The sequence below is a fragment of the Ostrinia furnacalis genome, unplaced genomic scaffold (genome assembly GCF_004193835.3).
Source record: "Ostrinia furnacalis isolate ACB-3 unplaced genomic scaffold, ASM419383v2 OfSCF0912, whole genome shotgun sequence".
Lineage (NCBI taxonomy): Eukaryota > Metazoa > Arthropoda > Insecta > Lepidoptera > Crambidae > Ostrinia > Ostrinia furnacalis.
In genome coordinates, this window is record NW_021131151.1 from 67,392 (window position 1) to 81,483 (window position 14,092).

General features: G+C 39.9%; 1 protein-coding gene across 3 annotated transcripts in view; it reads right to left on the bottom strand.

The window, feature by feature from the left end:
- 5PtaseI (inositol polyphosphate-5-phosphatase A) overlaps positions 1-14,092 on the bottom strand; it is a 36,527-nt gene that overhangs the window by 14,772 nt on the left and 7,663 nt on the right. For all 3 annotated transcript variants that reach the window (XM_028301349.1, XM_028301347.1, XM_028301348.1), the window contains exons 2-5: positions 7,342-7,572; positions 4,511-4,678; positions 1,401-1,526; positions 815-943 (exon numbers count right to left, since the gene is read on the bottom strand). In XM_028301349.1, coding sequence (XP_028157150.1) covers positions 815-943; positions 1,401-1,526; positions 4,511-4,678; positions 7,342-7,572 — 654 coding nt within the window. The remainder of the gene's footprint in view (positions 1-814; positions 944-1,400; positions 1,527-4,510; positions 4,679-7,341; positions 7,573-14,092) is intronic.

The following is a 14,092-nucleotide window of genomic DNA, read 5'->3' on the forward strand; positions in this document are numbered from 1 at the left end:
TCAGCACTTGCCAAATGTTTGGCTCGAAGCGCTGGTAGGGCAAAAAAAGAATGAGACATGTATAGGCTCCTTAAGAGCATTTGACGATTTGCAAGAACTAATTTAATTAGTCTAAACAAATAAAGATAATTTTGATTTTGATTTTGAACCTACGTAGATCTCATGTTAATGGAAATCGATAGGCTGCTTTTAGTGTCACGCGGACTGTCAGTGCGGATCGCTCCGCACAGCGGATCTGTATGAACTGCTAGGGAGCGAGTGATGCCTCCGGACCGCATTACTCTAAAACGCTCCCTAGAAGTTCATACGTTTTGAATTTGAATACAGATTGGCCGTGCGGAGCGGGTCAGCACCGGACGGTCCGCGTGACATTAAAACCAGCCATAATCCAGGCCCGAAGGTAGAAGCGATCTTTACCAGGAATCCTCACTGGTAGGAGGATTTATTGGGCCTGAGACAGGAGGTCTTATCACGAAACCACAATGATATTTGGTCGCGTGACTTATGCCCATTTTCACTATCAATCCCTAATCAGACTGGCAGACTAAAGACAGATTTCCGATAGTTGGGTCAAGCTGCTAATCAGTATGAACATGTATGGCCGATTCTTCATACAATCTTCGATGGAAGCCTACCAAACTATCGGCAGAAAATAGTCCATAATCCGTGGCTAGGCTTAGGCTGGGTTACACCATCTTACTTTAACTTTGACAAACATCAAAAATCTGTTAAACTCCATACAAAAAACACCCGTTATCGTTATAGTTACGGTCAAAGTTAGGTGGTGCAACTCAACCTTATTGTATCTACTCACCTTGACCACGCCTCCAGTATCGGTCCTGAAGTTAAAGTCCCCGAATATGAAGTAAGGCGCAGCGTTCACGTCCGAGTGCAAGTGTCTCAGCGTGTGACGTAAAGCCCGCCGCCTGCTTCGACAGTACACCTGTAGGAAAGAATAAAATAGATGTTCCCATCAACCAGCAGTTCTATCAAAAAATGGAAGTCTTTAAGTAAGTGGGAACATATTTCCTACTATAGTTTAAACCTTAATCCCTTGGCTTAGGTCAAAGTGAAATTAACCCTTTTGTAGGGTAGTGGGAATATATTTCCGGAAGTAATCCTTCTTAAGATGGTGGGAATATATTTCCCACCATATTTTAAACCTCTTTCCCTTGTCTTCAAGGTCAAAAAACAATTTGGAATTCTGAAATTAACCTGAGTGAAAGTAACCTTTATAACTTAATGGGAACCTATTTCCCACCATAGCTTAAACCTTATTCCACTATCTTAGGGTCAAAATGAAACGGTCAAAATTAAATTAACACTTTTGTAAGGTAGTGGGAATATATTTCCCAGCATGTTTAAAATTTTGAAATTAAGGGGTTTAAAATAATACCAACAGACGGGAAGGGCTCGACCGCTAGCAGGTTGCTGGCGTCGTGGAACAGGTGGATGTTTACGAACTCCAGCGCCGTCCCGCGGATCAGCCAGCGCGTACGCAGGAAGCCTTTGCGGGACCATTTGCACTGGAACAAAAGGTTTAAAGACATTTATTTCCTGCAAGAAGAATTAGATTTAAGAAGTGTTTGATATGAATTTCAACTTTAATATCTCTACTCGTTCATGTGAAAAAGGGTAGGTAGTAAGTTTATAATTATTAAAAAAATATTTTATGTCATGTAAGCAAAAATAATATTTTAAATTTTATATAACTTCAAATTTATCATTTTCGCAATTTTTCCTTTATCTGTACTATATAACGTTGCTTCGTGCCGAATTTCAAGATTCTGAGTTCACAGGAAGTACCTTGTAGGTTTTGATTCCCTAGCGTGTGACGGAAATTCGTCTAAGGTGTCGGTATAAACTGCTGTATCTTTTGATCGCGTTAACTTAGAAGTTTGATTTTTTTACTTCTTAAAGGGACAATAGATCTAGGTATTTGGTATAAATTTCAATTTGATACCTTTATTCGTTCGTGAGAAATAAGGTAGTAAGTTTCATTTTATTAAAATATTTTTATTATATTATATAACTAAAAAAATGAAGTATCCTGTAGGTTTTGATTCCTTTGCGAGTGTCGAAAATTTGTTGAAAATATCGACATAATCGGCTGTATCTTTTGATTGGCTTGGCTTAGAAGTTTGATATTTTCACAGCTTAAAGGGACAATAGACCTGAGTATTTCATGTGAATTTCAGCTTGATACGTTCACGCGTTCTTGAGATAAAGGGTCTTGACAGACGGACGGACGGACAACAAAGTGATCCTATAAGGATTCCGTTTTTTCCTTATGAGGTACGGAACCCTAAAAATGTATGCTCAATGTCATTAACAATATGGTGTAATTTAGCTTGTCTCAAGAGTCAAGCAAGTTTGTCAGAAGTTTTGTTGACAAACGTCAGTGATCGGTACTGCGCCGAAGCTATAGGGCTGACTTCGGTAAAATGATGTGATGACGTGAGGTGCCAATCTGCAGAAAATGGCGGAGGAAATACATGATTTAGCATGAATTATCATGAATAATATTAACTACTTATTTACCTCTCAGTGTCTTGAGGCAACTTAAAAAAGTACATTCTGTGTTTTTATTATTATTTAGGCAGTTAAATACTGCACAGTATTTAGTACACCATTTTCTTTTTTTTTTAGAACTTTGGCACGCTTTATCTCTTTACATTTTCATTAGTTTTAAAAAGTGAAAAATAGGTGTCGAGTATTTTTTGATAAGCTAACTGACGGACTAATTAAAACTCTTGCTTTTTACCCATGAAACATCCCTATTGAAAATTTGGAAAACAAATGAATACCTACCTACATAACCTACTTATCTATAATAATATAAACATTTAGGAAATGTTTATAAAAAAAATCCGTGTATTTCAACTTCCTTGAAAGATTACTGAAGAAAGTTGACTTTACGGTTTTTTTCCTGAAAGTTCAATTCAGTTGAACTTTGAATTGAACTAAAAGGAGGTCGTTTTACATTGAATGAAACAATCTTTAATTAAAAATATTTATACCTTAACATATTTGTATTATTTTTTCAAATCAATATTGATTTAAATTTATTATTATAAATTTATTTAATAGTGAACCTTTCCATGCCAAGCCGTTCACGAGGAAGCTCTTGTTATTATTATGACCAAAGAGCATCGCATTGGTAGTTAATATGAAATTGACACGAGAAATAGTTTCCATGGATCGATTTTGTTGCATACCTGCACCCTTAATTTATTTCAAGTCCGATTAGTCGGACGAAGTGGAATTGCGATTCCTTGTAGTCCGATTAATCGAACCAACAGGAAAAAAAAGTTCACGTGGTCCGATTGATCGGACAAAGCAGTCGGACCACGTGTCCAGAGGGATTTTCTTTATTTTTTTCCATCATACACAAGAATACGCGTGCGTGAGTCAATGTTCGCCTATTGATTATACTTTTCCTAGCGGAACCCCCGTACTACTCTGCCTGCACGCCGCGAACAACGTCGGTCACGAAACGTGGGTTAATATTTTTTACAGAACCCTTGCGGCCTTTCCACGGAACCCCAGGGTTCCGCGGACCACCATTCGGGAACCGCTGGCCTAGAGCCTAAGCTGCCTAGTGCCTGAGAAAAGTCATTACAACTCTCCCAAAACTCACCTCAGGGAAGAAATGCTGCGGGAACTTGGCCTTCTCCTTAGTGAGCCAATGATGAATGATGACCAATGCGACACTTCTCCGCTCTGCTCCGCTTTAGTGGAAAATGGGCCTAATGTACATGTTACCTAGAACCTAGTAAAAGTCGTTATAGTATTATAGTAATATAATTCTCTACCAAACTCACCTCAGGGAAGAAATGCTGCGGGAACTTGGCCTTCTCCTTAGTGGGCACCTTCTCGATGTTCCCGCTGTGCAGCTCCTTGCCCGCCGCGTCCACGTACGCCTTCAGCTCGAAGTCCCATATCTTGAGGTCGGTGAGCGACGAGTGAGCGAAGAATGTTGCCTAGAAGGCTCTAGGCTACATGTATGCTCATGCTAGAAGGCTCTAGGCAACATGAAGGCTTTACGCAACTTGCCTAAGAGCCTTGTAAAGGACGAAGGACACGTATCAACCCAACAACTTAGGCAAGTTGCATAGAGCCTAGTAAAGGACGAAGGACACTTATCAACCCGGCTACGGATTGTAACCATATCAACTTGAGGCGGTCAGTATTCTTTGTATGAAACTCCACACAGCCACACACTTATCCGCAACGTAATGTAAACGCTCCGCTCCACCTCGGTACCTAAGTAGCCTAGTGCCTAGGAAAAGTCATTACAACTCACCTCAGGGAAGAAATGCTGCGGGTGATTATGTTGCTGTCACGCTCGCACACTCACTGCGGGCGCCCGTCGCACAGTCGCGACAGCAATATAATTACGCGCGAGCGATAAGGATGGGTAGCCTGGGGTCATTGGACGAAATTCTACGTGCAGAGCGACCGGACTATAGTGCCTAGGAAAACTCATTATAACTCTCCCAAAACTCACCTCGGGGAAGAAATGCTGCGGGAACTTGGCCTTCTCCTTAGTGGGCACTTTCTCGATGTTCCCGCTGTGCAGCTCCTTGCCTGCCGCGTCCACGTACGCCTTCAGCTCGAAGTCCCAAATCTTGAGGTCGGTGAGCGACGAGTGAGCGAAGTACATGTTGCCTAGAGCCTGCAAGAGAATATAATAGATTTTTAAAGCATAGAATTGAAGCTTTTCAATCGATTTCTTTCTATATTCATCACAAAATTGCTAAAGACTGTCCTACTTTCGCGGAATACTTTGAAATAGATACCTACCTAAGCGTGAACATTGGAGTTTTACATCGTTTCATCCACGAAGACGCGGCCCACCAATTTTTGGTCGAGGGAAGCGCGTGGGTTGCGGGGAGTTTGATCCGAGCAATCCGAGCGTCATTATGATGTAGTGTGCGTGTGTACTCATGGATCATTAGCAGAAGAATGGTAGGGCGCGTCTTCGTGGATGAAACGATCTATAGGTACAGTCACGGAATGAAAAGGTTCGTCAGTTTTCAAATTGATTCCTTCAACGAATCGCGAGCACATATTACCTTTTGAAACTATGTTACAGAATAATCTCGAGTTAGAGAAAATAATCTTTAACTGTTCGTCAGTAAAGTTCAAAATTATTCAGATCAAAGTTGTTTGACGATTTATCTTGTCTAGAAGATTATTATGATTGATAAACTAAAACCTTCTTGTTGGTTCAACCTGCCATTATTATTTCTTATAAAATAAAAAAAAACTATTGTCAATTGGTCAATGTCATCATTGCATTGCACCGCCCCCCTAGACAAAACGCACTTTTTGATCGAATCGAAAATAGAATCCGTCAAAACTCCATACAAAAAAGGGGCTTTTCGACCACTTTTCGACTGGTTTGCGATTATAATTTGCACATTGTCTAGACCCACTGATGGGATAGAAAAATATACAAGCAATACCTCGTTAGCAAACGTCATGTTTATTTAAATGTTAGCAGCACTGTTTCTTGCACTGTTATGTTGGCAGGTTTGACTCTTACAGTACCTAGTGCAAGCGAAAACCGACACTAAGGTGACGAACCTTTTCATTCCGCGACTGTACCTACATGGTCATCTTACTCAGCAAAAGCTGAACCACGCTGCTAGTATTTGGGACTCTCTGGTGTCAAAATTGGTGATTGGTTCATCTTATTAATATCGGAATTAGACAAAAATAAGAAAAGTACCATTTACTTCAGTATAACATATCGGCAAGTAATATTTGAGTGACATGACAAGTGAAAATTGATTTATACCAGATAATTACAACCAATGACATCCGTGAATTGCGCAACGAATTCATGTGCAGAAAAAAAATGGTAAAATAAATATTAATTAGCTTCAAATTTCGTAATTAGGACTACAAACGTTTCAAAATGACGAGCACGATTCATACGTTTATATTTAGTCAACCTATTTATAAACTGCATTGTTATGATTGCAGAGTGCATGTATAATCAGCATGCACGCAATTTTAAGTGGTTATATTAACAGGATTTGTGAGCTTCCTGCAATAATATGAGTCATAAGCTCTAAAATAACGCACGAAAACTTAATCTTAACTAAGCAGAGTTTCTGCGGTTGTTTGAGTTTTTGTAATTTTTTGCCTCAAGGCATTTAATTTGAATCTGCGGGGCATAATTCTGAGGCCTGTATGTTCCGATCTCTCTATCGCTTCCACTTAGCCTAGGCGCAGACCACCAACTTTTAGTTGGCCGATAGTTGGACCCGATTCTAATTTTTACGAAGAATCGGCCGATACCAAATCGGTGTAATGTGCGCACTTTCATACATGCCCATATTGCCCATACTGATTAACAGCCCGACCCAACTATCGGCCAACTAAAAGTCAGGGTCTGCAACTAGCCTTAAGTATAGCGAGATTAGCAAGATGTGAATGAGTGACAGCTAGAGACAATTTTTTTCTTTTTATGCTAGACAAGGCAGGTATTTGACCGCAATCGCACCTGGTGTTAAGTGAGATGCAGTCTAGGATGGTACATATCTGCCCTGTAAGTGCCTATTCACTCTCGCCTTGAAAACGCCCGGATTATAGTGTTCAGGAAATACAGCAGCAGGCAGCGAATTCCAGTCCCTAGCTGTTCGCATTATAAACTAAAAATATCTAAAAATAAAACGGTTTTAGGAAGTATTCTGCTGGTTTTCCATTTAACAAATAAATTTCATAATAGTGCCCTTTCACAAGCAATGTTTTGAGCAATAATTGCTAAGTAGCATAATTTAATAATAATGAAGGAGTAATTCCAATTAATTACAGCCAATATTGCACATATTATTCCTAATTAGCAAACTTCCGATTGGTTGAGAAATAAACATTTCATAATTTATTTGTATTGGTACATGTATACCTAATGCATATCTACGGCATATAATTGACTCGCTCTTAGACAATAATATGGTCAACTTATTGATTGAAACGGGATTATTCCTTGTTACCTGTTCTATTCACTGCTATAACTTCTGTGTATCCAGAATTTACAGCAGTTTGCCCCAAACTGGCGACGAGGTCTAGTTTCTTTCTGAATTGTTCCACATTTCTCCTCTGCACGAAATCTTGGACGTACTGCACTGCATCGACATCTCGTACGCTTTCCCTCTCACTTCTTGGAGGTGGAGAACTAGTAACTTTGGGACGTAAAGCTATGATGTTTTCTACAGAATACTAGAGGCTGCAAGAGGAATCTTATATTCTGTGATCACTCCACATGCTGCTTTGCCAAGAGTGACGTCAAAACTGCCCCGAATGGAGCAATTTACTTAAGTAACTTACCGTGAATTTCTCCGGCGAACTGAAGTCCTCATCAAGGAAAATCCTGATCTTGTCAAAGAGTCTCAGCTCCGGGCAATCCATCAGCCTCTGTACGAAGTCTTGGACGTACTGCATCGACTTCTCGTATGCTTTTCCTCCCACTTCTTGGAGGTGAAGCGCTATGAACTTCGGGTCCATTCGCGCTACTGCTTGCAAGAACTCCGACGTCCATATTGGCAGCATCACTGACGGCTGGAATAGAGAATGGACAATATGATGAATTCTGTATTAAATCAAATCATTTATAAAGCACTTAGGCCCTTTCCAGGGCACTTATACAAGTCCCAAATTAACTTACTCTTCCACCATTTCGGGACAACATTATGGGCTGGTGTTGAGAAGAAATGGCATAAGACCTGTGTTAGTATCCGAAAACATAGCTGATTCGTAAATAAATAATCATGAAATTCATTAATATCAGTAAGGATCACTTTCCCACGCTCCCTAGTTAAGTACCTACTATTTATCCAAATCCTTGAAGTTGAATTTGACTTTTTCAAAGGTTAATTTTGTGATAGATACAAAAAAACGGCTAAAGTAGCTCAAAGAACTCATGAGGATAGGATATAAGATTTTTTGGGCGGAAACTGATCGGGTGAATTCTAAGTGCCTGAAGTAGTCTGCCATAACAAATCGTTCTAATCGTCAGCATTTAAGTTCACCAAAAGTCATCTGCAGTAAACTGAACGAGAGTGGTGGTAAAATCAATTTGTTGAGCAAGAGATCAAAGAAACCTTGGATTTTAAAACCCAATTTTCAATTTTCCTTCAGCAGTACATTTTTACGCCAAAACTGTTGTTGTTTTGAATTATTAGTTTATTTTGGCGCCAATCCAATTCCTCTGGCGCTACGACATTTAGCAGACTATTTTTAGACTGCGGTCAGTATTTATGTGAAAAATATGGAATTTCATTATCTTCGTGACCTTCTTCTTTTGCCTCGCCTAAATCCCGTTACGCGGGATCGGCTTGCATGATCATGCGCCATTTGATTCTATCCTGAACGTCTTGTTTGTGGAGTCCCAACACCTTCATGTCGTTTTGGACATTCGTCATCCAGGTGGTCATTATCTTTGCGATCCTGGATGTTTTTTATGTAGACGACACATGAAGCTAAACACAGTAGCCTTATTTCGTTGTAAATACAGACTACCTAGTTTGCAACAAAAATGTATAGGCTGATGTGCTGTCGACTGTACACAAGTACAAGGTGTACTTCCAAAGTTCTAATGAGTTAGTCATCATCATCATCTCAGCCATAGGACGTCCACTGCTGAACATAGGCCTCCCCCAATGCTTTCCATGTTACCCGGTTGGTAGCGGCCTGCGTCCAGCGCTTTCCTGCTACATTTATGATGTCGTCGGTCCACCTTGTGGGTGGTAATGAGGTAGTGTAGATCTTTAATTACGGATCTTAACAGTCATAGGACGTCAACGGCTAAACTTTGAAGTTTATCCAGTAAAAAACAGTTTTTATCATTCAGTTAACTATTTAGGATTAATTTTATCATTTTAATTAACAAGCCATCACTGTACCAATGCCAAATTCGGGCTCTGATTAGGGGCACAGGATGGAAGATATATTTTATTCGCGTATTGTTATTATTTTATCGTCCAACAATAGGAAAGCTGCGAGATACATCTAATATTAATAACTAGCTTTCCGCCCGCGGCTTCGCCCGCGTGGAATTTTGTCTGTCACAGAAAAACTTTATCGCGCGCGTCCCTGTTTCAAAAACCGGGATAAAAACTATCCTATGTTCTTTCCCGGGACTCAAACTATCTCTATGCCAAATTTCATCAAAATCGGTTGCGAGGTTTAAGCGGGAAAGCGTAACAGACAGACAGACAGACAGACAGACAGAGTTACTTTCGCATTTATAATATTAGTTGGGATTACATATTTGCGCACTGGGCAAACAATTGGGATATTTAATGTTACGATAAGATATACTAACTTAAGTCAATTTTATGTAACCCTAGTAAACGTTATTATAGTACTAGATAAATCCGCGAATCGAGATACAATAGAAATATAGATTTCTATTGTATCTCGATTCGCGGATAACAATAGTGTTATCGCGGACTCTTAGGGCTATATTTCACCGGGACACCATGGCGGCACCAACAAAATGTATACAGCTCTATAGAGAGTTATTCACCTGGTGTCCGTTTGGTTGCGCAAAGCTGCATACATTTTGTTGGTAGCGGCGACTGGTTGCGCCGTCATGGTGTCCCGGTGAAATATAGCCCTTAGGGTTTGATGGGGGTCAAGTAATTTATTTTCTACAAATAGGCTTTTAAAAAGAGCTTTTACACGGGAAAAACAGTACATAATATATCAATCACATCAGGTGATGATGATCGATCTAAGATGGAACGTGCTTGAATATTTTCTGGAAGGTATCTTAGAGACACTCAGATTTAGAACTGCGGGAAGAGAGACGCCAGAAGATATTTTGCAGATCTGTACTCGTGTCAAAGAAAAATAACTATCTTTGATATAAAGGACCACCACACGACCTATTTACACAATACGTTTTGTTCACTACTGTTGACTGTTGAATTTGAAATGACCCTTATCAGAAGATGCTTTTAAGGCCCATACAATATTATCAATTCATCAGTAACGGTACGCGAAGGAAGCTCTCCCCAGCCTCATTCATGTTTCATACATTGTTCCCGTTCTTGCCAAGAATAAACCTATGGCAGTTCGGTCGAAAATGGCTTTAAACAGCGGAAGTATACGAAACAGTATCAAACAACAAACTTGGAACTTAATTAGATCGAGCGCCAATACTGCAGGAAGGTATTGCTAAACATTTCAACCGCCTCTGTGGTTTAGTGGTAAGACCACCTGCTTCAGACGCAGAGGTCCCGGGTTCGATTCCCAGTGGGGGCAGATTATTCTGTTCGGTTTGGTTGGTGGTAGGGCTTGTTTTAAGTCAATGTATTTTCCTGACGAAAAAAAAAAAAAAAGTCCGCCTGGCTAGCTACCACCATCTTGCCTATGTCAGTCGCCATAACAACAATGTTAACAGCATTATTATGTTCCGGCAGTTAGAGGTAAGATAGCCAGTTCCTCCGTAGTTGAGGATTCCGGGTGAAGCTCGCTTCCACCTCCGGTCTGATCGTCACTTAACATCAGGTGAGATATAGGCCAAGAGCTTCCTCGTTGTGGATAAAAAAAAACATGTTTGTAATCATTTCATAATTTCTGCCAATAATGGCAGTCTCCTAGACATAAGGTTTATCCAAGGAGCAATACACCAAGAACTTCAAAAAGTTAACGGGCAATGGTACAAAAGGCCACTAATGGCGAGGATCTACAGCGTAGTTGAGAGGTGGTACTTTACTTTTCACTGGGTTGACTTTACTTTGCTACATTTTTAGTCTATGTCCATTCATTTTCAAACCGCTCCTGGCGTTGTGGTCTTCGAACCTAAGTTGGTTCACTTTCACATAACCTTTGTTTGGCCATGCCTAAAAATCGCTATTTTTGGGAAACTGACCTATTAACCTATTAGCCGCCAACCCATTTCAAAAGCGGTGGCGCGGTGTGTCCCAGCAGGCATCAAGCTAAGGCGCGTTGTTTGGCTTCTAAAGACCATAATGGCGCTGAAAAGGTTACCTAATGTTAAAAAGCAAACAAGATTCTTAATAGGCGTCGAATAAACCAATCACTGGTAGCCCTTGAAAATGTCCACGATCAAACGGCTCTGATTTCGTCCTTCACAAATTAAAGGACCCTTGAATGGGACAATAATATGTAAATCGACACTAACGAGCACAGAATAAACACATAATAACAAGGTAAATATTCGGAGTGCTATAATTTGGACTTTGTAAAGGACTAAAGGTCAAAGGGCTAATTGGTTAAGTTAAGTTTGTAAATGTTTAATGATAATTATAAGCAAGGGACTTGGATAATTTCAACTCTTACTTTATGACACCCTAGTGACCATATCTGAGTTTCTATGTGTGTTGTGTAGAGCTATCTATGACGAAGCGAGCTTTACTTGAAAATTAGCCTAAAAACAGTGTGCTTACCATGAGTTTACGTTAGGTGTGCTCGCTAGCGACTACGTAAAAAAATGACATTAATTGTATGACATATTGTGCAGCGCCCCTAGCGGCTACTTTCAAGAAACGTAACGAAAGACGTACTCGCTAGCGAGCACACCTAACGTAAACTCATGGTAGGTGCACAGAAGTACAATACATACTTACTTAGGCAGGAATTAAAACTTCTGAACATGAATGTCCACTGCTGAGCACAGGAAAATGGGATTAATTTACTTCACTGGCTGGGCTTTATTTGCGGTCATACTGTCTGTAGATCCTAGGTACACAGGAATTCCAGGAGAATATAGTCCTGATTCCTGAATACAGGATGCCATATTGATTTCCAACGAGACAGACATCAGTCTATCTGGTAGATCGTCATTTGTTTAAAGCAGATTCTACAGGGTGTTTCTTGTAAGGTGTCAATGGATGTCAATCGTAGAACATACATGGGGGCGAAATCGATAGGTCTAATATCCTTACCTATCACCAGCCTTCGGCTTGACACCTTACAAGAAACACCCTGTATACTTGAGTGAGTAGTAGGTAGTTGTACGCCAATCAAGTCTCGAACGTCATTTCATTCATTCATAATACGAGTCGCAAAAAATAAAATAAAAAACATCTTATACATATTTGATTCTTGCCGCTATCTGTATGAGACTTGCTTGCATATTATACACAAACTACAGATTTATCATGTTTACTTATACGCAATATTTTCAAACATTTACCTTATATTGTCCTATGTTTACGATTTGCTCTGCACTCGTTAATTATATTTAATTAGAGCCCACATAATGGCAATAAAAACTATATCTGAACTTGACGTCATACTATTTTTTGTATCGTACATGTCCAAATTCGACCTTATGGCCTTTTAGAATAGTTTGGACAAAAACTAGGAGTTATTTTATACTACTGTTGCAAATTAATATTATTTAATTAACGTAGCATTTATAAAAAGTTGTTATTGTTTTTCAAGTTTGAATATTGTAGTAAATAGCCGTCTGGATCAAAATCCATAGTCGTCCATCCGTAGTTTCTTGCGCTGCTTCTTCTCAGCACTCGCCCATTGTCACGAAGCAGTGGTAGGATTAAAGTAGTAATACTGAGACCTGTACAAGTGCTTTTTAAAAGCTAATTGCAGAAAATTATGACTTGTTAACCTTTATTGTGTGTTTAATAGGTTTATAGGTTTGCTTAGGCCAAGTGGCTCTACATTGAGAATAACAAAAGCTGATGGCAGATGCAGTCGCTATGAAATGGAACTCAAAAAATCACGTGAATTTTCACGTTACACGTCGATGTTAATTATGTTTTCAAGTTCAAGCGTCAAGAAAAAACTGCTCTTGGATGAAATCCACGTGAAGTGTTGTCTGAGCTTTTATAATCCGGTCAATACTGGATTTTTCCGTTCCGATGGTAGCCCTAGTAGAACCGGGGCTACTTTTTAAGATGTTTCTGTCTTTTCGTGTCCACCCCTTTTCCTCTAATGAGATGTATCATGAACGACAGTGACAGACAGACCCCGATTACAAAAATCTTTAGAAACCCTGCTCCTGGTTAGTAACTGCCCCTTTCATCAATCGGTTAAAAATAGGTCACAATTCCATGACGTCAGCAACAGTGACGGACGACTGTTGATGACATAGATCTATTACCTACCGGCGCGCCTACTTCCAGTTCTATTGTCGTAGGCTCATTACGAAAGCATAATTTAAACGTTTAGCAATGCTAATCTGTAATCACTTACAGGTCTTAGCTTGGTATTACGTATTATTACATAAAGACGCCCAAAAAGTTACAAAAGTTTTTGTTTTTTAAAAGGTGTCAAATATACAATTTTAGCCGTGTGGTGACGGCAGAGTAGAATACATTTGTCACCAACTCCTACTCTTCCCACGGGTGTCGTAAGAGGCGACTTAGGGACTAAGTACACATCAAACAGAGAACGGGCAGCAGCGCTCTCTGAAAAACATCAATCTTTTAAATCGCGATCTCCAACCCGTCTTGCCAAGCGTGGGGATAGTGGCAAAACCCTCCACTATAGTGGAGGAGGCTCATAGTCCAGTATTGGACTGTAAAGGGCTGTTGATGATACAATTTTAATCTGACGGTCTCTGCACTAAGCGTATAAGCTTGTATCGCAGCGGCATTTGGTTCGTTTTAACCAAATGACGTTCGCTGCTGGACACAGACATGCCCCAGGTATTTTCACAATGCCGACATAGATCGAGCGTTTTGATTGGTTGAATTTCAATAATATAGCTCACAAGAGTCCAGACAGAATCTATGACGTGCTTTGACTGAGATGGAATCGATCGAGTTTGGACCTAAGAACCTAGTTGCGAAGTAGACTTGCTAAGACCTATTCTAAATCGCAAAAAAAAAAACATACATACAGCCGAACATAGAACCACTTCCTTTTTTGAAGTCGGCTAAAAAGAAAACCTTATTGGATTTGGAAAAAAAAGAAACAAAATAAGATTTGCTCGATATTCAAATTCTTTCGCGGAATCCAAAGAGTTTCTCTCTCGACTCTTTTTCCAAAGGGTTACTTTACCGAGTTTAGCTTCGCTTTGAGACTGTCGTTGAACTCGTGAAGCGTCCTTGGGGGATCCTTGGCCTATCCATGTCATGAATAC